This window comes from Nannospalax galili, unplaced genomic scaffold, assembly GCF_000622305.1.
Source record: "Nannospalax galili isolate Female #2095 unplaced genomic scaffold, S.galili_v1.0 scaffold270, whole genome shotgun sequence".
NCBI classification, from domain to species: domain Eukaryota; kingdom Metazoa; phylum Chordata; class Mammalia; order Rodentia; family Spalacidae; genus Nannospalax; species Nannospalax galili.
The window spans coordinates 2,026,735-2,052,485 of NW_008330152.1; the positions used below are offsets into that span (position 1 = coordinate 2,026,735).

Here is a 25,751-nt window from a genome sequence, read left to right on the forward strand (position 1 = left end):
GTGTGTTTTTGTTTTTGTGTGTGGTTAGTGCTCAGAGAGTGTGTTTTTTGTAGTTATGAGGTGGTAGGGGGGGGGGGGGGGGGGGGGGTGCTGCAGAAATAGTTAGTGTTTGCCACAAAAGCATGAGGACATGCATTTGATTCCCAGCACCCACATGAAAAGCTGAGTGTGGGGGCCGGAGAGATAGCTCAGTAGTTACAAGCACTGATTGCTCTTCCAGAGGACCTGGGTTTGATTCTCAGTACCCACATGACAGCTAACAGCCATCTGTAACTCCAGTTCCAAGGAGATTTAATGCCCTTTTTTGGCCTCTACAGGCTTTGCATGACACGGGTGCACTTACATACATGCAGACAAAACACTCGAACACATAAAATAAAAATAAATAATATTTTTTTAAAAAAGCTAGGTGTGGTGACATGTGCTTGTAATCCCAGCGCTTGGGAGGTGGAGACAGGCAGAGCCCTGGGCCTCAAAGGCCAGCAAACCTTGCCTAATGGGTGAGCCCCAAGTTCCAATGAGAGACCTTGTCTGAAAAAAACAGGATGGACAGCTCTTGAGGCTACAACAGCAGTTGATCTCTGGCTTACAGAGAAGGCACAAGGAGAGGACTAAGGAGAATTTTTTGCTTTAACTCTGTTTAAAATTAAAAAAAAAAACCTGTCCATTGATATTGTGGTTTGGCTGGGCATGTCTTGAAATTCCTTGTTTTAATATTATGAGTGACATTTGGATTCAGTGATGTTTGTGTTTTTGGTTTGGTTTGGGTCTGAAATAAAATAATTGCTTCTCTACATGGTTTGAACATGCCTTCCTTACTGGAATGGTCATACAACAATCTGAACTTCTTCATTGTTGGGTCTTGTCAGGTGAAGATACATTATTATTTTCCACAATGACTAAGTGTAATTTAGTGGAAAACATCTATCTCTAAGAGCTCTGACTTCCCTATTTAAGAAAAACAGAAATTGTGTAAAACTAGAGGGAACTTGGGCTATGAAATACTCCAAATACTTGGGCTATGAATATCCTGTGGAGTATTTGAAAAAAAATCCAGCTCCTTAGCCTTAAGAAGAAAGTGCCAAGAGCTAACACATGGAATTTGAAGGGGTGTCGTGTGAACAGGGAGCTGCTTTTGACACCTGGTGCCCTCAAGGACAAAAGTAGTGTCCACCGCCTTTGTAGGTGGTTGGTTGTGTCCACCATTCCCAGATTGCTGAACGGAGGGTGGCATTCTCAGAGGGAGGGAAACTTACCCTCCAACTCACACAGCAGAAACTCAGGGGGATTTCCCCAGGGGAAGTGCCTCCCAAGAAAAATATGTGAAAGATTGGGTGGGGAAAACTTTGGTTTAGGTAGAACCGCTTGTATGTGTGAGCACAGGCATGTGAGAGGAAAGAAAGACAATGTTGAAGATCTCAGAAATCAGGTTAGTGAGATGCCTGGGGGATGTTTTGGATTTCCCTCCAAAGCCCTTAGGCAGTGAGCAAAGGCATTTAAGCAGAAGGGTGAATGAACAGATGTGTGTTTGGAAAAGGTGAAGAGAAAGCTGGATGAGAGGGTGGTATGACAGGGTCACAGGCAGGCAGCTGGAGCAAACCTGATGAGGGACCCGGAGGGGAAGGATTCAGGAAATAATAAGAAATAAGCTGAATTTGGTGGCTGATTAGCTGTGTTGCTGCAGAAGGGTTTTAGAGAAAACTCAGTCAAGCAGTATGGTGAAGTAGTGACTTCAGTAGCATGTGGGAAGCCAGCGAAGCCAAGTTTGAGCCAGCTGAGTTTGAAGGGCCAGTGGGACTTACAAGGAAATGTCAGTATACTGTTGAGTGTGTGTTAAGGCTGGGGGAGATCTAGTAGACTGGGATGAAAACTCTGGGAAGAAGCAGTGGTTTTGGTGTTTGCAGTCTTAGGGAGTACAGTCCTTCCATCTCTCAAGTGGAGTATGCCACATGATCCATTTGGATACTAGGGGAATGTACTTGAATTTCCATGCAAGGCTTCGCTTTTTTTTTTTTTTGTCTTTTTGAGACAAGGTCTCCTTGTAGCCCCAGCTGTCCTGGAACTCATTATGTAGACCAGGCTGGCCTTGAACTCACAAAGATTCGCCTGCCTCTGCCTCCCAAGTGCTGGGATTAAAGGCATGTGTCACCACGCCCGGCATCTTTGCTTTTTTAAATCCTTTTTTGGGGAATAGGAATGATCAGCTGTTTTGTAGATGTCCTTGAATTTGGGTTTATGTCGGGTTTCTCATGATTAAATCGAGAAGAACACTATAGCAGTTAAAATTTTTATCAGTTTTGTAATACAGTACAGATATATAACCTAGTATAGTGTACATGTATTCCATATAATATATAGAGGTAAATAAGTGAGCTACTTTCTTTTTTTTTTTTTTTTTTTTTTTTTTGGTCTTTTTGAGAGAAGGTCTCCCTGTAGCCCCAGCTGGAGCTCTGTAACTTGCTGTGTAGACCAGGCTGGCCTCGAACTCACAGAGATCTGACTGCCTCTGCCTCCCAACTGCTGGGACTAAAGGCCATGCACCACCGCGTCTGGCTGCTACTTTCTATTTTCATGTTGAACAAGTGAAAAATCTAAAAAGTTTGGGCACCACAGCTTGAAAGAATGGGAAGAGAAGGCAACAGGAGAAGCAGTCAGAGGGGTTGGGGCCCTGCCTTCAGGAAGGCCAAGATACGATCTTCAAGGAGGGCGTTGCCAGTAACATGTATTAGGAAGTTAGATGACTAAGGGCAGAGAATGGTATTTAGGGTTTGGTTCTCTGTTTTAGTGGTGTGGGCAGAGACAGGACAAGGCTGTCCTATGAAGTGAAGACAGAAAAACAAAGGGGCTGACTACACTTCCAGGATCCTTCCTCTGAAGAGAACCATAGTTTGACTTGAAGATGCTTTTGTTTTGATAAGAGACTGGTAGGAACAAAAGGGATATTTTTGTTGGTTCTAAGTTTGGAATAGCAGCACCTTCCTTGGACTTGTTTTTGTGCTGACAAGAGGGGGAAATTGGTAGTTCAAAGTGTATTTACTGAGCACCATTGTGTCAGACACGGCTCTCAACCCTGGGGATGTATGAACAAGACACAGAAACCCCTACCTTCAAGATTACATTCTGCAGGGACATCTTTTTATGCCCCTCTCCTAAAGTCACCTATCTCTTATTGTCTGCACAGAACAGTGGCTTAGTAAACGGTGAATAAGTAACTTCTTAGATGGATGAATGAAGGTCCAGAAGAAATCTAAACAGAAGATTGTCTCCAACTAAAGAGTGACATTCTTTAAAGAGCAGCATTCTACCCTCTTGACAGGAGGGGGAAGGATAGGGGCTTGTGCAGATAATTTCTTGGTGGGGTGAGGAAGCAGGTAGCCCAGAATCTCTAGGCTTTCTTTGTGAAGCTAGAAACAGGTTATCTGGGAGACTGAATGGAGGAGGGAAAGCCTAGGACACTAGAAGGTAGGAAGCCAGGTTCAGTTCAAGACAAGGAAAAACTTCTCAAAGAACTGGAATGTTGGGACAATGGAGCTGATTTTTGGCAAAGTGTTTGTAAATAGAGGTGGCATTCCCCCATAGCTGGTGGTATTCAAGAACATTGCTCTAACAGGGATCCCAGAGATGTGATACCTCCAACATGCAGAAGTTTGGATGAGCCCATGACTAAGGCTTTCTAGGCGCCAGGCTTTGCTAAAGGAGTGTTGGGCAGGCCTGTTAGTTGAATCTAAGCACAAAGCTGAGGCAAAGTTATGTGGCAGAGCCTTGGGGTGGATGGAGTGGGACCACACCTCAAAACAAAGGTCAAAATATGGTTCCTTCAATATGTGTGCTACTTGGAAAGTATAGGCTTCTTGCTGCCTGACTTTCTTAGCCTTTATAACTGAGTGCCAAAGTGCCTGGGGTATTATGTTTTGAATTTTGCCCTGAAGGCTCTGTGCAGGACTGCTACTGGGTTAGAGAGCCAAGATGTCTGCTGGTTACAGGTATTCATTCCATTCTGCTAATTTTTTCATCAACCTTCACCTCAAAATTAGAAAATTCTCGTTCTGGCCCTGGGCTGAATTGAAACTCATAACTGGCATGTTGTATCAGCACCATCCTGAGGCCTTTATTTACTGTCAATACTGCAACACCGAAACATTCCGCTGTTGCTTCCTACTTCGTTCCCATATGCTGTCAGTGATACTTTGCTGAGGTCAAGGAAACAACACTGAGGCTTTACCAAAGCTTCATTTTCCCGTAGTGGGCTTGGCCAAGCTCTGTTTTAGATTTGGAGCTAATCTTTTCATAGGAAGCCAGAAGTTTCCATTAGCTACTTTTCCTGAGCTTATAGCTCAGTGGTGGAACGTTTGCCTTAGCATGCTCCAGGTCTTGGGTTCCACCCCTAGCACCACAAAAGCAGAACACCCAAAACACATGGGTGAAGAGGCCAAATACCCCACCCTTAGCTTCAAAGGGCATATAAATTAGTCCTTTTCTTCTTGTCCTTCATTTGAAATGCCAGATGCCATACACTTAGATTACAGGATAGTGGTTACAGATTAACGATTATAGGATACTTTTGACACAATAGTGTCATCTGAAAATACTATTCCTGGGACTTGGTTTTCTGATCTCTGAAGTATTTTATAGTCCAGCTGGTAATACATACATATGCACACTTGCCCTTGACAATCCGTACTAACCTGCCAAAGTCTTACAGTGAAATAGGAACTATACAAACTCGCTTATTTTAAAGAGAGGTCTGATAGAATAATTTAAAGATTTCAGGTTTCTTTTTAAAAACTTTTTATTGAATTTTTGTGCATTTCACACAATACATCTTGATCATATTTAGACCCTATCTGCCCTCCTCATAGCCCTCCCTTCCAGATTTCATGCATTCTGTCATATATGTTAAGGCCTGTAAGTTAACTTTATGTCTCCAAATATCCCTCAGTATGAATCCATTCCCTGGAGCCTGGTCAGCCTGCATGAAGCCTTGGGATTCATCACTCTGATTTCAGGTTTCTTTTTAGTGCCAGGATTTTGTCTTTTTGTTTTTTAATTTATAGAGAAATATCACTTATTTTTAATTCTAGCTAATTTTCCAAATACCTCTATTAAGAGCCATCTGTAGGAGGCTGTCTGGATCATTAGAGAAATCCTCTTTCTCTCCTTCAAGCTCTGGGAACATCATGGAAGAGAGGGTGGAAAGAATCTAAGAGCCAGTGGAAGGGTTGGAGTATTGCAGAACACTGTCTGCCCTGCCTGGCATGAATGGGGCACTCTTGAACTCAGAGCACCTGTAATTAGTTGCACAAAATTGGGCCCATCAGCATCCTGCTATGGAGTAGAGAGGGAGGGCTCATGAGGTCCCACTCCTTCCTGGGGATCTATAGGAAGTTAACAGTAGCTATGGCGGAGGGTTCATGAAGCTTCACTTCTCCATGAGAATTTACAGGCAGTTAATGGTTGCCTAGGGAAGGGGAGACATTTTCTTCAGCAGTGCTGCTGGTAAGGTGCTCATGTTCCTGTAAGCAACCCTAACTAAACTCATTGGTTCACCAGAAAAAAAAGAAGACATGAGAGTAGAAGGGCTACTAGCTACAAAGAAGAAGGAGTCAGTAGGAGTGAATATGATCAAAGTATGTATGTATAAAAATACAGTGAAACTCATTATACTCATTATACATAGTTAATATATGCTAATTTAAACAACTACACTTAAAAATCTGGGCGTGGTGGCACACGCCTTTAATCCCAGCACTCGGGAGGCAGAGGCAGGCGTATCTCTGTGAGTTCAAGGCCAGCCTGGTCTACATAGTGAGTTCCAGGACACCTGGGGCTACAGGGAGACCCTGTCTCAAAAAGACCAAAAAAAAATCCTCTTTCATAGTTACATGTGTACTTTTTTCCAACAGAATATGTGTACTTCAATTCTTAGAGTGAGAGTTGGGCATGGCGGCACACGCCTTTAGTCCCAGCACTCAGGAGGCAGAGGTAGGTGGATTTCTGTGAGTTCAAAGACACTCTGGTCTATATATCGAATTCCAGGCCAACTATGGCTATAGGGAGACTGTGTCTCAAAAATTTTTTTTAATTCTTAAGAGTGAGTGATACTTTGGGGAAAAATTCTGTTGCTGGGACTGGGGGTATAGCTCAAATTTGGGACTAGAGTTATTCCAAATATCTGGTAGCATGTGTGCTTATGCAGGAAGCCTGGGGCTTCATCCCTAGCTCCTACCCCAAATGACTTGATATTTAGGATTTAGCATTTTATCCAGTCATAATTTAGCATGTTAAGCCAGTGAGGAATAGAGGGGAATATGTTATATTTAATGAACTTCACAGTGTATGCAAAAGAATGATACTGATAATTCTTCTACCAATCTGCTTTCTCCTCAGGTGTTTTAGGAAATGAATTTAGCATATTAAGATCACCGGAGTCCGTTGTTTTCCGAAATGGAAATTGGCCTATAGCAGGAGAGCGAATCCCAGATGTGGCTGCACTCTCCATGGGCTTCTCTGTGAAAGAGGTATGTGTACTTAAAAATGTCTTTAAATGGGACTGGAGAGATGGCTCATCAATTAAGAGCCCTGGCTGCTCTTGCAGAGGACCTGGGTTCAGTTCCCAGCACCCACATGGCAGCTAACAACCGTCCATAATTCCAGTTCCAGGGATCCAACACCTTCTTCTGACCTCTGCAGGCATTACAAGCACTGGTGGACTTACATACATGCAGGCTAAACACTCATACACATAAAAAATAAATAAATAAATAAAAATTTTAAGTCTGTAACTGCTCCTAAAAACATGCTCATAGGTTTCTCCTAATAGTCTTCTTTGACTGTTACTACAAACATGCACAGGTACATTCACCACAGATTACAAAAGTTTAAAAGCTCATTTGTATTTGGGGAGATTTTAGAAAGTGCTTCAAGTTTCTGAAACCAAGTCATCACAAATCTTAACAATGTAATTGTTTATTCATCATAGAGAGAATGTATATAAGGATGCATCTGTCTTGTTTTAGCCTTAACATTTAGGTATATTTTTAATTGACATGCAGTCATTTACATATTATAGATGTCCTGCTATCAATAGGCTGTATCACTTTTTTAGCGTGGCTGATAAATTTGCTACAAATGATAAACTGCCTATGTATGTGAGGTTAGGAAAATAATGCAGCCAGTAGCTGTGGGGGAGCCCAGGGCTTTGGCTCCCTAGAATGATGCTCTGACCCACAGTAGTCCCTGGCTACTGATGGAACTATAGCAGAGGGGTCTGGATCCAGTCAGTCCAAGAGGCCTAAAGCTCAGAGCTTAGGAGTAAGAGATGCTAATTGATCTGTCTTGCTGTCATACTCTCTTGTCATTCTATAAGATGACTGCTTTTGCATGAACAGGAAAATAGTTTGCAGTCTGGAACATGAAAAGTACCTAGGTTTTATTTACTTGCTTGCTTTTTTCCACAAAAGTTTTGAGATAACTTTCTATTAGGTTTTGTTTCAGCTGAGTGCAATTTTGATGAAATGAAGAAGGTAGACATTAGTGCCCCGGCTTAGGAGATAGTAGCTGCTGCCTTCAATAAGTTGTTTGCTTTCCCTTTACATTTTCTGGCCAGTGTTACTCTAGAACCTTCACTCTGCTTCTTAGGTGTTAACTAGGAGATGGTTTCCCACTTGATAATTTAATTAAGCACCATTTTATGCTTTTCAATATTTAGGACCTATCTTGGCCGGGACTTGCGGTGGGTAACCTATTCCACCGGCCCCGGGCCACCATCATGGTGATGGTGAAGGGAGTGGACAAACTGGCTCTCCCCACAGGCAGTATCATCTCCTACCCTTTGGAGAATGTGAGTATTTCTTACATAAACAAATGAACTGGATGCATTTAAAACTCTCTGACAGTTGACTTTATGAACGCAAGTGATCTCTATCCAGTAGTACCAATAGCTCCCAAGATTAGTCTTACTACTCTCTTGAATATTATCCCAGTGTTGATCTAAGTGTGCAATCTTATTGCAGTATCTTCATATACGTGTGTGTGTGTGTGTGTGTGTGTGTGTGTGTGTAATTTCAATCTCCGTATCTTTTTTAAAACTTGCTTTACTATCCTGCTTGTTTTCTCATTAAAAAAATCAATTGCACTCTAAACACACCCCTATTTTTTAGTGCTGTTTCTGTAAAACCCAATTTCTTTTGAAAGCAACAGGGTTTTTTGCAAAAAAAATTATATGGTGGGTGTAAATCTACTTAAACTTGGCCATTGTTTATGGAGGAGAGTCCCTTCTAAGGCAAGATATCGCCTCCCTTCAGACAGTTGGAGGCTTGGTAAACTGAGCCACTCAAAGAAAACCAGTTGAGGATATTGTCCTGACATTTTGGAGGTATCATCTTGTCACCTTCCCTTCAGAATTGTACCTCTGAGGCTGTTTGCTGACTCACTTGTTCCTTGACTGGCCTTCATTCCGGTAATGTGGGTGAGTGGACCAAGCTGATGTGAGTCTCTCCTTCCACTGCAAGCATATATGAGTGCTGAATAAAATGCCACATATTTCTGTATTTTCATAGACAGCAAGACAGGGGTCCATGCAGATGCAAGAGTGGCCAGAGAGGAAGGGGTCACACTGGTGAGCAGAAACTGATGCTGAAATTTTATTCTCTGCAGAGGCTAGGAACCGTAAAATGCTGTGCATATGTTCTTGAGAAGAGGACTAGTAAAATTCCAGCTGCCCCACAGCCGCCACAGAATGGCTGGCTTGCCACCCTTGGCTGTGAGACCCAAAGAGTCGTCTGAGAAAAGTCAGAATTACAAGTGTAGAGAGGTTCTGTCCACACTCAGATAATCCAGCCTTTTAGGGTACCTCCACAGCCAGGGCTCCTTTGATTGAAAATTGAAGGTGAGTTGAATTTACAAAGCACTTTAAAAGAAAAAACAAAAAAACAGGTGTGGTAAATAATTCATTCCCCTGGACCTACTGTTAACAGATCAATCACAAAGAAATTAAAAATACATTAGGGCTGGGGATGTAACTGAGTAGTAGAGCACTTGCCTAGTATGCAAAGGTCCTGCACTGCCAAACAACAAATGCATATATTAAAACTGTGGAAGTTAAAGGGAAGAATGAGGCAACTATGTAACTATGAGGCAGTTATAAGGCATTTTTGATGGGTGGTATTTTTGTTATTTTATTTTATAATGTAGATTGTGATTCTTTTAACCCATGCATTATTTATAAATGTTTTTCATTGTCACATATATTAATTATTTTTCAATAATTTCTGTTTTCATTTCCAATTGCATTATATTGTGAAACCGATATATGTTATGCTCACTTTGGGGAAACTTTTTAAAACTTTCCTGTGGTCTACTGTACACTGTTTTTAAGCATATGTGGCATACTTATATTGAAAAAAAACATATGGGCTGGAACTACATTAATAGCTCAGTAGTAGAGCACTTGCCTAGCATGTATAAGGGCCTTAGGTTCAATCCTAGCATCACAAAATAAAAACATTTTTAAAATAAGACTAGAGAGAGGATATAGCAGTTAAGAGCACAAACTGCCCTTGCAGAGGACCCATGTTCAATTCATGTTGAAGAACCAGTGTTTGTAATACTAAAACCTGGGAAGCTGAGGCAGGAGGATTGGTGCAAATTTGAGTCCAGTCTTGGCTACTTAGTGAGTTTGAGGCCAGCCTGGGCCTCAAAGTGGCTACAAAGTGATACTCTGTCTCAGAAACACCAGAAAAGATGTATTTGAGTCAGTGTAGCCCTTTTCTCCACCCACTCCCCCATGTGGTCCCTGATAACTATCATGTTGTTCTCTGCTTCTGTGAGGTCAGCTTTCTTAGATTCCACCTGTGAGTAGATTGTGTGGTATTTGTCCTTCAGTATCAGGCTTATTTCAGTTAGCATAATGTTCTTCGAATTTACCCATGCTGCCACAAAACACAAGACCTCCCTCCACCCCTCTCCTGCCACCCTAGGGAGTTAATATATATATTATTATATATAATATATTATATATCTATTATATATATTACATTTTCTTTTTTGGTGCTGGGATAAAACCCAGGACCTCTTGTATACTAGGCAAGTACCATAGCACTGAGCTACACCTTCAGCCCTACCACATTTTCTTTATTCATTCTTCTGATATGGACACTTAGTATGCTTAGCTGTTGTGACTAGGGCTGCAGTGAACATGGGAAGAAATTGGTAGTTCCTTTAGCTATATACCCTGGGGGCTGGAGAAATGCCTCAGTGATTAAGAGTGTTTGCTGCTCTTGCAGAGGACCCAGGCTCAGTTCCCAGCACCTCACAACTACCTGTAACTCCAGTTCCAAGGGATCCAACACCCCTGTCTGGCCTCTATAGGCTCCTACATGCACATGGTGCATATACATACATTCATGTCCACAGATAAAATAAAAAATAAATCCTTAGATATATTCCCAGAAGTAGAATTACTGGAGCATGCTTTAGTGTTATAATTCACAGAGTGGTGGTTTCTATGATAAATAAAAATGTGTTGTATATTTTAAAGTTGTATGTTAGATTTCAAGTGTTTTACCACACAAAATAATGATAAGGATATAAGATAATGGACCTGTTAATTAGCCTAATTTAATCATTCCATGCTGTAAGTATATTTCACAGTATCACATTGTACTCCATAAATAGATAAAATTGTTACTTATCAATTAAAAATAAAATAAGAGGGCTAAGGAGATAGCCTCAGTTCAATCCCCAGAACCCAGGTAAAAATGCCAGGCATGGTGGCATGTTCCAGCACTGGGCAGATGGAGATAGCAGGATCCCTGGTGCTTGCTAGCCAGCCAGTCTAGCCTAATTGGTGACCTCCAGGCCAATGAGAGACTCTGTCTCAAAGAAAGTAGACATTATTTCTAAGGATGACACCCAGAGTTGTCCTCTGATGTCCATATGCACGCATACATGTGTGCCTGTACATGCACACATACACATGCATAAGGTAAGTATTTAGAAATAGTAAGAAAAAATGACTCCTCACATCTACAACAAACTGAATACCCAGTAGGTTAAAGCCACATCAATGCCTATATATAGTGAAATGGAAACATCTCCAAGGACATGGAAGATCTTAAAAGTCATCAGAGATAGGCCGGGCGTGGTGGCGCATGCCTTTAATCCCAGCACTCAGGAGGCAGAGGCAGGAGGATCTCTGTGAGTTCAAGGCCAGCCTGGTCTACATAGTGAGTTCCAGGACAGCTCGGGCTACAGGAAGACCCTGTCTCAAAAAGACCCAAAAAAAGTCATCAGAGAGAAAAGGCATTGTCATCACTAAGAAATGAGAGTAGATTGGTAGATTTCTCAGCACTGCCATTGTGAACCAGAAGACCAAAAAAGGAAAAGCAGTGGTTGTGTAGTATCAAGCTAGGCTGCAAATAATATTTACTTAGTCCTAAGAATGAAGGGCTACTGGTCCAGTGCAAATCCCACAAAAATTCTGTAACTATTGAGGTTGAGTAGAGTAAACAGCATGGAAGAGGCAGACGACAGGGCAGTGGTTGGTGATACGGACAGACTAAATGTTCATTCTCTACAATGGATGGTAAATGGATAATGCCTAAACTGGAAAGATCAAGATACAGTAATGTATGTGTCTTACTTCGAGATAGTGGTGTAAAAAACAGAACAAAACAGGAAAGCACTTAAAGGGCATGAGAGTGCCTCTGGGGAATGGGAGATGAGGGGAGGGGCAAATTTATTTTTCATAAAAGTCTCATAGAACTATTTATCGCTAAACCATGTTATACAGTATGGCTCTTGAAAATTCAGTTATTTTAAACAGGAAAAAAACAGCTGAAATAGATACACTGCTAAATGATTCATAAGTTGAAGAGGAAGGAAGTCACTGGAAATTCCAAAATTATTTAGAGCTGAATAACAGTAAATGTACTGTATATTTAAGAACTGCAGGTTGCAGTTGAAGGGGTGTGAAAGCTGTAAATGCACAAGCTAGACATTTAGATCATCTGAGATTGAAGATTAATGAGCTAAAGAAAGCAGAAAAATAGGCCGGGCGTGGTGGTGCGTGCCTTGAGTCCCAGCACTTCTGAGGCGGAGGCAGGCAGAGCTCTGTGAGTTTGAGGCCAGCCTGGTCTACATAGCGAGTTCCAGGCCAGCTGGGGCTACAGGGAGACCCTGTCTCAAAAAGACCAAAAAAAGGAAAGAAAAGAAAGCAGAAAAGTTCCAGTGTAAATGCAAGTAAAGTAGAAGGAGAGAACAATAAAAAGCAAAAGGCAGCTTCTTTTCACCAGGAATATTTCTGCAGTTTATTATCTGACTCTGAAAATCACCATAGATTTCCTTTATACATACATACATACATACATACATACATACATACATACGTATCCAGAACATCATGTAAACACAGGGTCTCATGTAGCCCAGGCTGGCCTTGAAGTCACTGTGTAGCCAAGGATGACCTTCAGCTTCTGAGCCTCCTGCCTCTTTCTGCCAAGTGCTGAGATTGCAGGTGTCCACCATCATGCCTGGTTTAAAGCAGTGCTGGTGACTGAACCCAGAGCTTCTTGCATGCTAGGCAAGCAACTCTACTAACTGAGCTACATCCCCAGCCAAACTAAGTAGTTTAAAGCAGACTAGCCTTACTTTACCTTAGAAGAAGCTCTGAGAAGAGCTTACTTTATTGCTTGACCTTGATTGGCTGTTTATGATACTTTTCCCGGCAGAAAATAGGGAATGAGATAGAAAACCCAGAGGGCAGACTCCACAAAATCTAAAGCCAGGAATACCTTTGAATTCTATTTAGCAGAAGCTTCCTTTTGATGAGCTAGCTGTTCTTCTAGAGGCTGGGGTGATACTAATACAGAAAATCCTGGGGAACATACAAAGCTTTATAATGTAGTGGGAGAAAACAGTCTGTAAGTTCAACCCACCCAGGCGCTTTACCTTTAGAACTTGGCAGACTGTGTAATTATTTCCTTTCCTTCCCAGTCTGTCTGCCTTTCATTGAATTCATTAGCTTTTCCAGTTTGACTGTTAGGAACATGTCCTTCAGTGTTCACCTCTCCTGACCCAAGTGCCGTTTCACTGGGTGAAATGAGGCTGGGGAGTTTGTATCATACATGTTCCCTCACAAGCCTGAGGAGGTGAACATCGTAATCATAAAGGAAAGCACTTGCAGTGACTCTGGGGGTAGAGGATGGTGACAGCATGCTTCGGCAAGTTGGACTGTTCTTCCTCGTCTTCAGTTTCTCAGTAACCAACTCATTTTCAGAGCAGTTTGGGAAGATTTAGTATGCATCTTGAGTAACAAAAAAATTGACTTCATTTCATAGAATCATGAAATTGACCAGCTTAATTTTGATGCTGGTATTTCTTCAGTAAGGTTTATATAATCACATTGATTTCTGCCTGTACTGCATTAGCATTAATTTGCTGCATATAAACAAGAACCTGTAAGTAGTAAATGGAACTACTGGAAGAAAAGTCACTAAGAAATCTCCATTAAAAGAAAAATGTGCTAGGCACAGTGTTACACACCTATAATCCAGATACCTGGGAGGTAGAAGCAGGATTGCACATTTGAGGCCAGCCTAGGCTATATAATGAGTTTGATGCCAGTCTGAGCTATTCCTGTTTAAAACATGCTGTTTGTTTTAATATAGTAATATCAGAAGTAAAATAATTTTTGAGAGAAAAATTATTGCAATTTATTTTTTTTTTAATAATGTAGAGCAAAACAAACCTGCGGGCATAGAAGCCCAAATTTTGGTTACTCCTGAGGGTAGAGGTGGGTGCTTGAAGCACTGCTGATGTTCTATCTTAAGATCTACTCGAGCAATGAGAGTGCAGCCATTTACAAACATTTAGCTCCTTATCCAGGGTTTATGCACTATATTGTATATATGTTTCACTTTAATAAAAAATTCAAGTAAAAAATAGGTCTTGGGGCTGGCAAGATGACTCAGTGGTCAAAAGTGCTTGCCGTGCATGCCTGGTAACCTGAGTTTGATCCTCGGAGTCCACATAAAGGTGGAAAAAACACTAATGCCACAAAGTTATCCTCTGACACCCACATATGTACCATGGCATGCGCATGCCCACAAACACAAGTACACACACAGTAATAAATTTTTAAATTTTTTAAAGTAGGTCTTAGGCCATGCATGCTAGTGCACGCCTTTAGTCCCAGCACTTGGGAGGCAGAGGCAGGCAGATCTCTGTGAGTTTGAGGCCAGCCTGGTCTACCTAGCGAGTTCCAGGTCAGCTGGGGCTATCCTGTCTCAATAAGACAAAAAAAAGTAGATCTTGGGGCCTGGAAAGATAGCTCAGCTGTTAAGAGCACTGGCTGCTCTTGCAGAGGACCCCAGTTTGATTCCCAGCACCCACATGGCAGCTAACAACTGTCTGTAACTCCAGTTCTAGGGGATTCAATGCCTTCTCTGCAGGCATTGCACGACACATGTGCACTTACATACATGCAGTCAGCTTACTCATACACATAATATAAAAATAATAAATAGGGGCTGGAGAGATGGCTCAGTGGTTAAGAACACTAGTTGTTCTCGCAGAAGACCCGGGTTCAAATCCCAGCACACACATGGCAGCTAACAACTGTCTGTAACTCCAGTCCCAGGGAATCCGATGGCCTCTTCTGTCCTCCTTGGGCATTGCATGACATGGGTGCACTTACCTACATGCAGGCAATACACTCATACACATAAAAAGAAAAAAATATTTTTAAATAAATAAATAAAAGACTTTTTAAAAATAAGATTAAAAAGTAGGTCTTGCCACATTTGGTTATTTCAGTCTAATATTATATGGTCCTTAAAAACCTTAAGAATCTGTTGGTAGGACCAGTAAGATGGCTCAGTGGGTAAAGGCACTTGCTGCCAAGCCTGACAGACTACCTGAGTTTAATCTATATAACCCACATTGTGGGTTCTGACCTCCACACACACCATAGCACACGTCCCCACACAGATACACTCAAAGACACTTCACTCTGTCTTAAGATGAACACTAATCTTATTAAACACTTTTTAATTTTAAAATTTCCAAAATGAACTAGGTGTGATGGCCTTTAATTCCAGCACTCAGGAAGCAGAGGCAGATGGATCTTTATGAGATCAGGGCCAGTCTGGTCTACATAGTGAGTTCCAGGCCAGCTGGGCTGCAGGGACACCCTGTCTCAAAAAACCAAACCAAACAAAGAACATTTCAAAATTAGGCCTTTCAATCAAATTCAGTACCTTAGGTTTACTCAAATCTTGTCTTCTAATGCAAGCAAATAATTTATAGTGACATCTACATTCTTTGTGGCACATTTAATTGATGTTGAAACTAAATGCATTACTCTTTTTTGGGGGGGGTCTTTTTGAGACAGGGTCTCCCTGTAGCCCCAGCTGTCCTGGAACTCACGATGTAGACCAGGCTGGCCTTGAACTCCCAGAGATCCGCCTGCCTCTGCCTCCCGAGTGCTGGGATTAAAGGTGTGCACCACCACACCCGGCCACATTACTCTTTTTTTTAAGTTTTATTTATTATTTTTATTTTATGTGTATGCGTGTATTGCCTATATGTAGGTAAGTGCACCCGTGTCGTGCAATGCCCGAGGAAGTCAGAAGAGGCTGTTGGATCCCCTGGGACTGGAGTTACGGACAGTTGTTAGCTGCCATGTGGGTGCTGGGATTCGAACCCTGGTCTTCTGCAAGAACAACCAGTGTTCTTAACCACTGAGCCATCTCTCCAGCCCCTAAATGCATTACTCTTTTTAAAATGCACAAATAAAACTGGGCATATTTGTACTCACCTGTAATTCCAGCACTTTGGAGGTGGAAACAGGAAGATCAGAAGTTCAAGCTCATTCTCAGTTACATACTGACTTCAAGCGAGGCCAGCCTAGGCTACAGGAGGCTCTGTCTCAAAAAAAAAAAAAAAAGCCTCCCCCTCCAGAAATATACAAATGGTCACCAACAATAGTTTGTGTTTAATAGTGCCCCATCTTTTAGGTTTTCAAATATTTCTCATTTAGGCATACTGGGAGATACACACTGGGGCTGTTTAATCCTCTGGGCCTTCCAAAGGGCCCTTTTGTGTTTGGAAATGATTTGAGTCTTCTAAATCGCCATTAAAAAGGCTGGTGCTCTGATGGAGTTATAAAGAAGAATTAAATCATGTCATTTGCAGAAAAAATGGGTCATGTATAGAAACTAGAGTTTAAATTCATTTGTAGGAACTAGAATTTAAAAACAAGTAGAGAGACTGGGGAAAACTGGGGAGGAAGGAGAAAGAAGAGAGAGACGGAGGAGGGGAAGGAAAGGTAGGCACGCTCAAAGCATGGTGTGTGGAAACATGGAAATGTCATAATGAAGCCTATTAATATGCACGATAAGTACACACCAATAATCATTTAGAATACTGCTGCCTCCCCCACCCCCCTTGCAACTCCATTCAGCAAATAACTTCGGTTTTACTCTTGCATTTCAGGCAGTTCCTTTTAGTCTTGACAGTGTTGCAAATTCCATTCATTCTCTATTTTCTGAAGAAACTCCTGTAGTTTTGCAGTTGGCTCCCAGTGAGGAAGTAAGTGACCAAGTTTTTATTCAAGATCCTTAAAAATAAGCTTTTGTCATTAAATGAAAATTTGAAACTAATTTTATGAAAAATGCTGTCTGATGCTGGGCGTGGTGGCGCACATCTTTAGTCCCAGCACTTGGGAGGCAGAAGCAGGTGGATCTCTGTGAGTTCGAGACCAGCCTGGTCTCCATAGTGAGTTCAGGCCAGCTGGGACTACAGGGAGACCCTGTCTCAAAAAGACTAAAAAAAGAAAAGAAAAATGCTGTATATTGGAATAAATTCGTAGAAGGCAATTAAGCTACAATTGTGAATTCTTCTTGTAGAGAGTGTATATGGTGGGGAAAGCAAACTCGGTGTTCGAAGATCTCTCAGTCACATTACGACAGCTGCGTAACCGCCTCTTTCAAGAAAACTCCGTGCTCAACTCACTTCCCCTCAATTCTCTAAGTAGGAACAATGAAGTAAGTGGTGCAGTTGTTGACTAAATAAATGAATATCATCATTAATTTTCCATTCCTTATGCTACCTGAAACACTGGAGAGATTGAAGTTGTAGAAAATGAAAAACTAACTGTACAGATTTACTGCTGGAGTTCATTCTTCTTTCTGTTGGCATAAGGTTTTAGATAATCTCATAAATAAACATCTTTCTGTGAATTGAGCTTAGTAAATACTATTACATTCTAGCTCCAAGGTTCCCAGTTGGTCCAGACAGGCCAGATACTAGAATCTATGCTTGGTGGCTAGTTGAGCTGTGTAGACCTGGTGACTTGATGCCGTCATTCATGGCCGTTGCTAATGCAGGGCCACATTGTTCTTGTACATTCTGGATGTTACAGTAGAGGAAGCCACCCCTACTTTGACTCCTGTCTTCAGCTTCACTATCTGCTCATGCACTCCCCTAAGTAAATGGCATGTCGCCTTTTTTTTAAGCATCTTTTTTTGTTGGTTTTTTTTTGAGGGGAGGGTGTTTGGTTTTTTTTTTTTTTTTTTTTTTTTTTTTTTTTTACAGTCTCCCTAGTCCCAGCCTGCCTGGAAATCATTATGTAATCAGGCTGGCCTGGATCTCACAGAGATCTGCCTGCCTCTGCCTCCCGAGGGTTGTGATTAAAGGAACTCACCACCATGCCAAGCTGGCATGCCACCTTTGTGGAGGCCTCCCCTCTATCTACTGTGAAGGACCAGGAACCACCATTCTTTACTCTCTGGTGTGGAAAGTGTTGAAGTAAACTGGTCCACTGGGAGGATCTCATTGTAATGTCTGGGGAGCCCTGGATCCCCTGAGGGAAAACCACGGTAGTGTTGTTGCTCGGGCTCCACACTGTCAGAAATGAAGCCATTGAGTGTTGAGTGTTGAGTGGCAGTCATTGTACAGGGTAGTGGCCATCACCTTTTTGGTAGGAAGCAATGTTTTACATGCATCTTTTTCTGGTTTGGGGCCTCGAGCCCATTCTAAGCAATTCCTTACCACTGACCCCAGCCTCATGCTTCAATTCCAGTGAATCTACCAAAGGGAGGAAAACTGTAAGTTTCACTTATCTGATTAGCATTTGTAATATCTTGTACTTAATAAATGGTAAGTATGGATCTCTGGTATATATTTAAAATAATGCCCTTTTTTGGCTCTCTGAAGGTTGACTTGCTCTTTCTCTCTGAACTACAAGTGCTACATGATATTTCAAGTTTGGTAAGTAGGCTTCTCAGACTTGCCAGTTCCATTTGTTTTGATGCCTAGAAAATAAAGATTTAAGTGATAGTGAGGTCAGTTGAAAAGTTGAAATATGCCCTAGATTTATGATCACATGAAAACTGAGAAATTAGTAGTGGTATGGGAAATTCTGAACTCATGTTGGTGTTCAATTCTTCATTTCTACCTTCAGGAGAGACTACAAATCCTCAAAGAATGTAGACTCAGGTGTAACACTATCCAGACTATATAGTTCTGAGTTGACCATTCATTTCTTACGAGACATTAAGACTTAATTCCTTTATCTATAGCTTTGGGTCAAAAATACAAATAACAGTTTGGATAAATAATACTGTTAACTAAGTCAAGAAAAGAAAAAATATCTGCAAAGTATTTTTTGGTGAATGACTTTTTCTCTTTTTTGAGACAGAGTCTCCCTGTAGCCCCCAACTGGCCTCGCACTCACAGAGATCCGCCTGCCTCTGCCTCCCAGTGCTGGGACTAAACGTGTGTGCCACCACACCCGGCCTTGGTAAATGCCTTTTTTTTTTATGTGTATGTGTGCATTGCCTGCATGTAGGTAAGTGTACCCATGTCGTGCAGTGCCCACGGAGGAGAGAAGAGGCCATTGGATCCCCTGGAACTGGAGTTACAGACAGTTGTTAGTTGTCATGTGGGTGCTGGGATTCGAACCCAGGTCTTCTGCAAGAACAGACAGTATTCTTAACCACTGAGCCATCTCTCCAGCCCCATCAATGTGGTTAGCACTTTTATTTAATGCTCAAGGAATTCTGTAGCTGCTCTCCAAAATGAAATTTGTGTTGGATTTATCAGAGACCCATATAAGGAAGTTCCCTTTGCCACCATTTTAAATGTTTTTAACTATATTTTAATATATATATATATTTTAATATTATGTGTATGCATGTATTGCTTACATGTATGTAAGTACACATGTGTTATGCAATAACTGCAGAGGTCAGAAGGGGGCATCGGATACCCTGGAACTGGAGTTATGACGGTTGTTAGCCACCATGTGAGTTCTGGGAACCGAACTCAGGTCCTCTGCAAGAGTCATCAGTGCTCCTAACTGCTGAGCCATCTCTCCAACCCCCTAGTTTTTAACTGCTTTAAACTGGCACACTGTTACAGTTCTCTGGTAGCCTAGTGTATTTCAGGTATAAAGCTTCAGCTGGTTGTATGTGACGTCTTAGCTTAATCTACTACCTTTTTAAATTTTCTTTGTTCTAAGTTGTCTCGTCATAAGCATCTAGCCAAGGACCATTCTCCTGACTTGTATTCACTGGAGCTGGCAGGTTTGGATGAAATTGTGAAGCGTTATGGGGAAGACTCTGAACAGTTCAGGGATGCTTCTAGGATCCTTGTTGATGCTCTGCAAAAGGTAAATACCAGTGCGGTAAGAGCAGTTGAAGTATCACCATTTTAGTCTCTTTGTGGAAGAATCTTTCATGAAACACTGTTCATTGACATCTCCCCCCCCCCCTTCTTCTGTGCAAGGGTGGAACCCTGGGCCTCACACATGCTAGGCAGGCACTTTGCCACTGAGCCATACCTCCAGCCCAACTGAAGTTGTCCTTGACTTCTTTGAAGGTTCTTTAATTATAGCAGCCAAGAATAGTATAGAGGTAGAAATCTGAATATAGCTCAGTGGTAGAGCCCTTTGCCTAGCATGATAAGGGCCCTAAATTCAATTCCCAGTACCACCACCAAAACAAAAAGGAATAGTGTAGGGTTAGAGGTGTATATTGGGAACTGGATGTAATAACATATGCCTGGAATCCCAGCATATGGTGGAGGTGGCAAGAGGATCACAAGTTTGAGGCCAGCCTGGGCTACATAGTGAGACCCTGTCTCAAAAAGCCAGAATTAGTCACTCAAGAAGTGTATGTTGGGGCTGGGCGTGGTGGCACACGCCTTTAATCCCAGCACTCGGAGGCAGAGGCAGGCAGATCTCTGAATTCGAGGCCAGCCTGGTCTCCATAGTGAGTTCCAGGCCAGCTGGGGCTACAGGGAGACCTTGTCTCAAAAAGACCTATAGAGGACCTGGGTTCAGTTCCCAGCAACCATATGGCAACTAAAAACTGTTCATAACTCCAGTTCCACGGGCTCCTACATCCTCTTCTGACCTCCATGGGCATTGCACATGGGTGCACTTACATATGTGCAGGCAACACACTCATACACATAAAATAAAAAAAGAAAATATTTATTTATTTATTTTGCTCTTTTTGAGACAGGGTCTCCCTATAGCCCCAGCTGTCCTGGAACTCACTATGTAGACCAGGCTGGCCTTGAACTCACAGAGATCTGCCTGCCTCTGCCTCCCAAGTGCTGGGACTAAAGGCATGCACCACTGCACCCAGCTGGGCTCTCTCTTCTTAATGCTGGCATTATCCTATGCAACATTATGTGTTTGTGTGTTCTGGTACTGTATATAACTTAAAGCATACCATTTTATCCATTTAAATGGACTTCTGTTGTACTGAATATATTCATATGTTGTGCAAAACTGTCACCACTGTCGATCTCTAAAATTTTCTCATCTGCAGCTGAAACTCTCATTCAACATTATGAGATAATGAAGTTGCACCCTGGCAGAGCAGCCTCCATGCAGTAGATACATACTAAATGCCAGTTCTCCTCTACCCTGGATGTTTTTCCACTTACAACTCGCCACTGAGGCTTCACCTGTAACTCTCTGTAATGTCTGTGACTAATCATAGACCACTTGGGCAGATGTCTTCATTTCCGGTTTCTGCTTCCCTTCCCCAAATCTGTATGCCAACAAGTTCAATTTCTAAGTCATTTTATTTTTATTTTAAACATTTGAATATATATTAAGGCTTAACACTTAATATTCTGAATATTTAGACATAAGCAAAACCTGAGAAGATATGCTGAATTTAAGTATATATTTGAACAGCCACAAAAATAATGGTAAATATGTGAGGTAGTGTATATGTTAATTAGCTGATTTAGTCATTCCACTGTATACAATACACTGTACATGGCAGTCGTATCCATAATTGTCATTATTTCCTAAACAATACAGTATAGCTATCTAGGCAGCATTTCCATTGTATTAAGTAACATAAATAAATCTGAGATGATTTAGTCTTTAGGATGCCATGCATAGGATCTATGCAAAGATTACACCACATCATATACAAGACTTGAGTATCTACATAGTTTAGAGTCTTAGAACCAGTCTCCCATGGATACCAAAGGATGGTTTTATAAAATTTTTATTTGTTAACAAAAAATATAAATGAAACGAAATGTATTTTTCCCTTCACAATAATGCTAATAACTGACTTTCAGTTTGCAGATGACATGTACAGTCTTTATGGTGGGAACGCAGTGGTGGAGTTAGTGACTATCAAATCATTCGACACATCCCTTGTGAGGAAGTCAAGGACCATCCTTGAGGCAAAACAAGAGGTGAGTGTGTTTTTAGATCTGCTTTAAAACTGAAATTAACTTAATTTTAAAAAATAAAGTTCTGGGGCTGGAGAGATATCTCAGTGGTTAAGAACACTGACTGTTCTTGCAGAACACCCAGGTTCGAATCCCAGCACCCACACGGCAGCTAGCAACTGTCTGTAACTCCAGTTCCAAGGGATCCAACAGCCTCTTCTGTCCTCCGCGGGCATTGCATGACACAGGTGTACTTACCTACATGCAAGCAATACATGCATACATGTAAAATGAAAATAATAAAATATTTTAACAAAAGAAAAAAATAAAATAAAATAAAAATAAATAAAAGATGGGCTAAGGAGCTGAACAGAGAGTTCTCAAAAGAAGAAATAAAAATATTTTAAAAAACAAAAAATAAAGTTCTAGGGGTCAGAGAGATTATTGGCTCAGTGGTTAAGAGCACTTGCTGCTCTTCCAGAATTTGGTTCCCCAGCACCTACATTGGGCAGTTCAAAATCACCTGCATTCCAGTTCCTGGGGATCCAACACCGTCGTCTGGCCTCTGGACACCAACACACATGTACACATACCAGTACACACATATAAATTTGAAAAAAAAATTTTAAGTCCTAGCCTAGCTGGATGGCTCAGTGGGTAAAGGCACCTGCCATCAAGCCTGATAACTGAGTTCAATCCCTATAACTCACATGGTGGAAGGAAAGAACTGACTCAAGTTGTCCTCTGACCTCCACACTCATGCCATGGCACACATGTGAGCCCACACACATACACACAGGAAATAAAATGTATTTTTTTAAAAAAAAAGAAATCCAAAGACAAGTGTGTTAGTGTAGGCCTACAACCCTAGCATTTGGGAGGTAGAGTCAGGAGGATCAGGAATTCAAGACCATCCTTAGCTACAGAGCAGGTTGAGGGCCAGTCTGGGCCAGGCTACACATGAGACCCTGTCTGAGGGAAAAAAAAAAAAACCTATTTAAAGTTGGCCTTGTCACTTGCAGCCGTCAGAGACCCAGTCATTTGTATTCCTTTCCCTTTCAAGCCATTTGCAGCCTGCTCCATGCTTAGCCTTACTGATCACAGTATAGACTTGGAGGAAGAGAACTGTAGCCCGTGCTAATTTAAGTCTAGAGATGACTGCCGTGAGATTGTTGCCTTCCAAATTGAACTGCAGTGAAGGAAGGATACCTGTTTAAGACAGCATTAAAGAGCCAGGTGTGATGGCACACACCTGGAAGCCCAGTACTCAGAAGGCTGAGGCACGAGGATTGTTGTGAGTTAAAAGTCTGCTTAAGCTACATAGCAAGACCCGGTTTCAATCGTGCCCCCAGAACAACCTTGTAGACCTGGACTTCCCCTCCCCATCCAGTTTCCACTATAAAACCTCCAGAAGTGTTAGGTAAAAATAAACCTTTCTATGTATATGGGCATTTTGCCTGCATGTATGTAAATGCACCCATGTCATGCAATGCCCGAGGAGGCCAGAAGAGGATGTCAGAGTTCCTGGAACCAGAGTTAAGAACATAGTTCAGCTCTCAAGGAAGAGATTTTACAGAGTAAGTGCTGAGAAGGAACCTGTAGTAAGCTCACCAGCTTAAGGACATTTGCCAGTTGGGGGTTCCAAGAGGCTTTGCCTCTCTGTAAGACTCTTACCAAACACTTCTATATGAAGCTGGGGAGCCAGGAAGAGCTGTGCCTTCAATGAAGGAGTAGAACAGCTTGCCCACCAGCAATAGGAATCAGGCACCCTGACTAAGGGTGGTCAGTGTATGTCTAGCAGTATCAACATCTTCAGAGGAGTCTTAGCTACAGGGCTCACTTCATATGGATTTGAGGCTTCAATTTATATTGCCTCACAAGTTCTCCAAAACCTTCAGGCAAGAAGTTATCATAAAACTTGGTCCCAGGCTGAGGCACCTCTATGGTATCTAACAGAAGTAACTATAAAACATTTGGTAAGCTATACCCTGAACGCACAGTGGACAGGGGAAACGAGTGAGACCGAGGCGGGGGAGCTGGTCCCCCGCAAACACAAACCCATAAATTCTAAAACATGAGCAGAGCTAATCAACCGTGGAGTTCACTTTGGCTGAAGCAACAAACATCAAAATCAGACCCCAAGAACTTCAAATAACATGGTCATAAGCCATAAAATAACACTTGAAACTGTGTGATGAATTGCATGTATTTTTTGGTGTGAAATAACCCTTGGAATGTCATTTCAGTCTCTGGTCCATACTTGCCATCAGTGTTCATCACTCCTCCATGCAGTGTCTGCTCTTAAGTGTGCCTGGGGTCTTGTCTCATGTGGTTTCTTCTAAGAGTGTGATGGTGTTCTCAGATGAGGTTGTGGTGAGGACAATACAACCTTATGTTGATTGATGCATATCACCTCAAAATGGGTATGAAAAGGAACCTATTTAGCAAACCTAAATAAATGCAAGGAAGAAGTCTTTAATGGTGTTGTCTCAACTTTGCGTTCCCCACAGGTAGATATGTGGATCTGTGGATTCACCCTTTCCAATTGAAATCACTGTCTTCTGTTACTTTAACTAGTGGTGAGAGTTTAAGGAATTAAGCCAGGCGTGGTGGCACACAACTATAATCCCAGCACTTTGGAGGTGGAGGCAGGGGGATTGTGAGAGCCACATCAGCCTGGGCTATATTAGCAAGTCACTGTCTCAATAAACCAGAAAAAAAGGGCTGCAGATGTAGCTCAGTGGTAGAGCACTTGCTGAGGGTACACAAGGCTCTAGATATGTTCCCTAGCACAGGGGAACAGCTTACAGACTTGTTTGCAGAGTGCCCACAGCATGCCAAGCGCTGGGGCTGTAGGGCACTGCCAGGTACCCTGCCCTGATATCTCCCACCTGACTGTGGTATCTCCCAGCTTGTCTCCCTGCTTTCCAGCTGGCCCTTCCCACATCACTCTATGTACTATCATCAGAATTATCTTTTTTTAAATCATGTTTTAACTTGATAAACCTAATCGTTTCACTCTCTGCCCGATATTGGTCAATGGTGTCTCTACTGCCTGTAGGTTCAAGTCCAGATGCTTATAGATCCCCTGCTTCCATCTTTGCCTCCTGCCATCAATCTACTTTTTAAATTCTCTAGCCAGAATGAATGAAGTTTCCCAAACGATGCCTTTGCCAGAATGAATTCAGGTTTTCATACAGTATAGACATGGACTTGATCCTCATCTCCCCAAGGCCTCGCAAATGCCACTGCAGCATTGAAAGAATGGCTGAAACACCACTTGTTTTCCACTTTAAGTAGCTCATACATACCTCAGTAGACAACCTTTAATTTAATTAAAGAATAAAAAATATTAACACTACGCAGTTTGAGAGAATGTTTGTTCCTTGGCAGTTCCCCTATCTTCTCCCTCTGCCCTCTCCTGCACAGAGGTAATTTCTATTCTGGATTTGTATATTTTTTATGGTGTTGGATGTGGAACCAGACCCTCATACAAGTGTTCTACTACTGACCCACACCCCTAGCCTGCTATCCTCACAATTATGTGAACCATTTTCTTCCCTTCTTTATAATTTGACTGTATGTGAATATTTTTTAGACTTGAGTCTCACTATGTAGCCGTGGCTGGCCTTAACTCATAGACATCCACCTGTCTCTGCCTCCTAAGTCCTGGGATTAAAGGTGTGCACACTATACCCAGCCCATGTATTTATTCTTAAATAGTGTTTGATTTCACCAGTATTTGAATTCAGTACAAATGGATTCCTACTCCATGGATTTTTCTATCTTCTTTGCTCAGAGTTGTTTTGAAGTCAGTCAGGCTGTGTCATTTTACTGCTCTGGATTCCATTGTCTGAACAGCTACAGCTTTATTCTTGTACATGTCTCTTGGTACAAATAGAGAAGTTTTTGTTAGGGAATGGGCTTACTGGATCACAGGGTCTGCAAACCTTCAGCTGCATTAGGCACCACTGAAGTTTCTCAAGCGGTTGGACTGGTCTTTCTTTTACTGGCAGCACCAGTGTCTTCTCCAGGAAGGCCCC

General features: G+C 41.9%; 1 protein-coding gene across 3 annotated transcripts in view; it reads left to right on the forward strand.

Moving 5' to 3' along the window:
• Atp6ap2 (ATPase H+ transporting accessory protein 2) overlaps positions 1–25,751 on the forward strand; it is a 37,040-nt gene that overhangs the window by 1,583 nt on the left and 9,706 nt on the right. For 2 of the 3 annotated variants that reach the window (XM_017800610.2, XM_008842913.3), the window contains exons 2-8: positions 6,388–6,518; positions 7,709–7,840; positions 16,495–16,590; positions 16,908–17,045; positions 18,217–18,270; positions 19,523–19,672; positions 21,613–21,732. In XM_017800610.2, the coding sequence (XP_017656099.1) occupies positions 6,388–6,518; positions 7,709–7,840; positions 16,495–16,590; positions 16,908–17,045; positions 18,217–18,270; positions 19,523–19,672; positions 21,613–21,732 (821 nt within the window). Of the gene's footprint in view, positions 1–6,387; positions 6,519–7,708; positions 7,841–16,494; positions 16,591–16,907; positions 17,046–18,216; positions 18,271–19,522; positions 19,673–21,612; positions 21,733–23,954; positions 24,066–25,751 lie in introns of those variants that run through there. The other variant, XM_029568366.1, reaches the window with a different exon arrangement.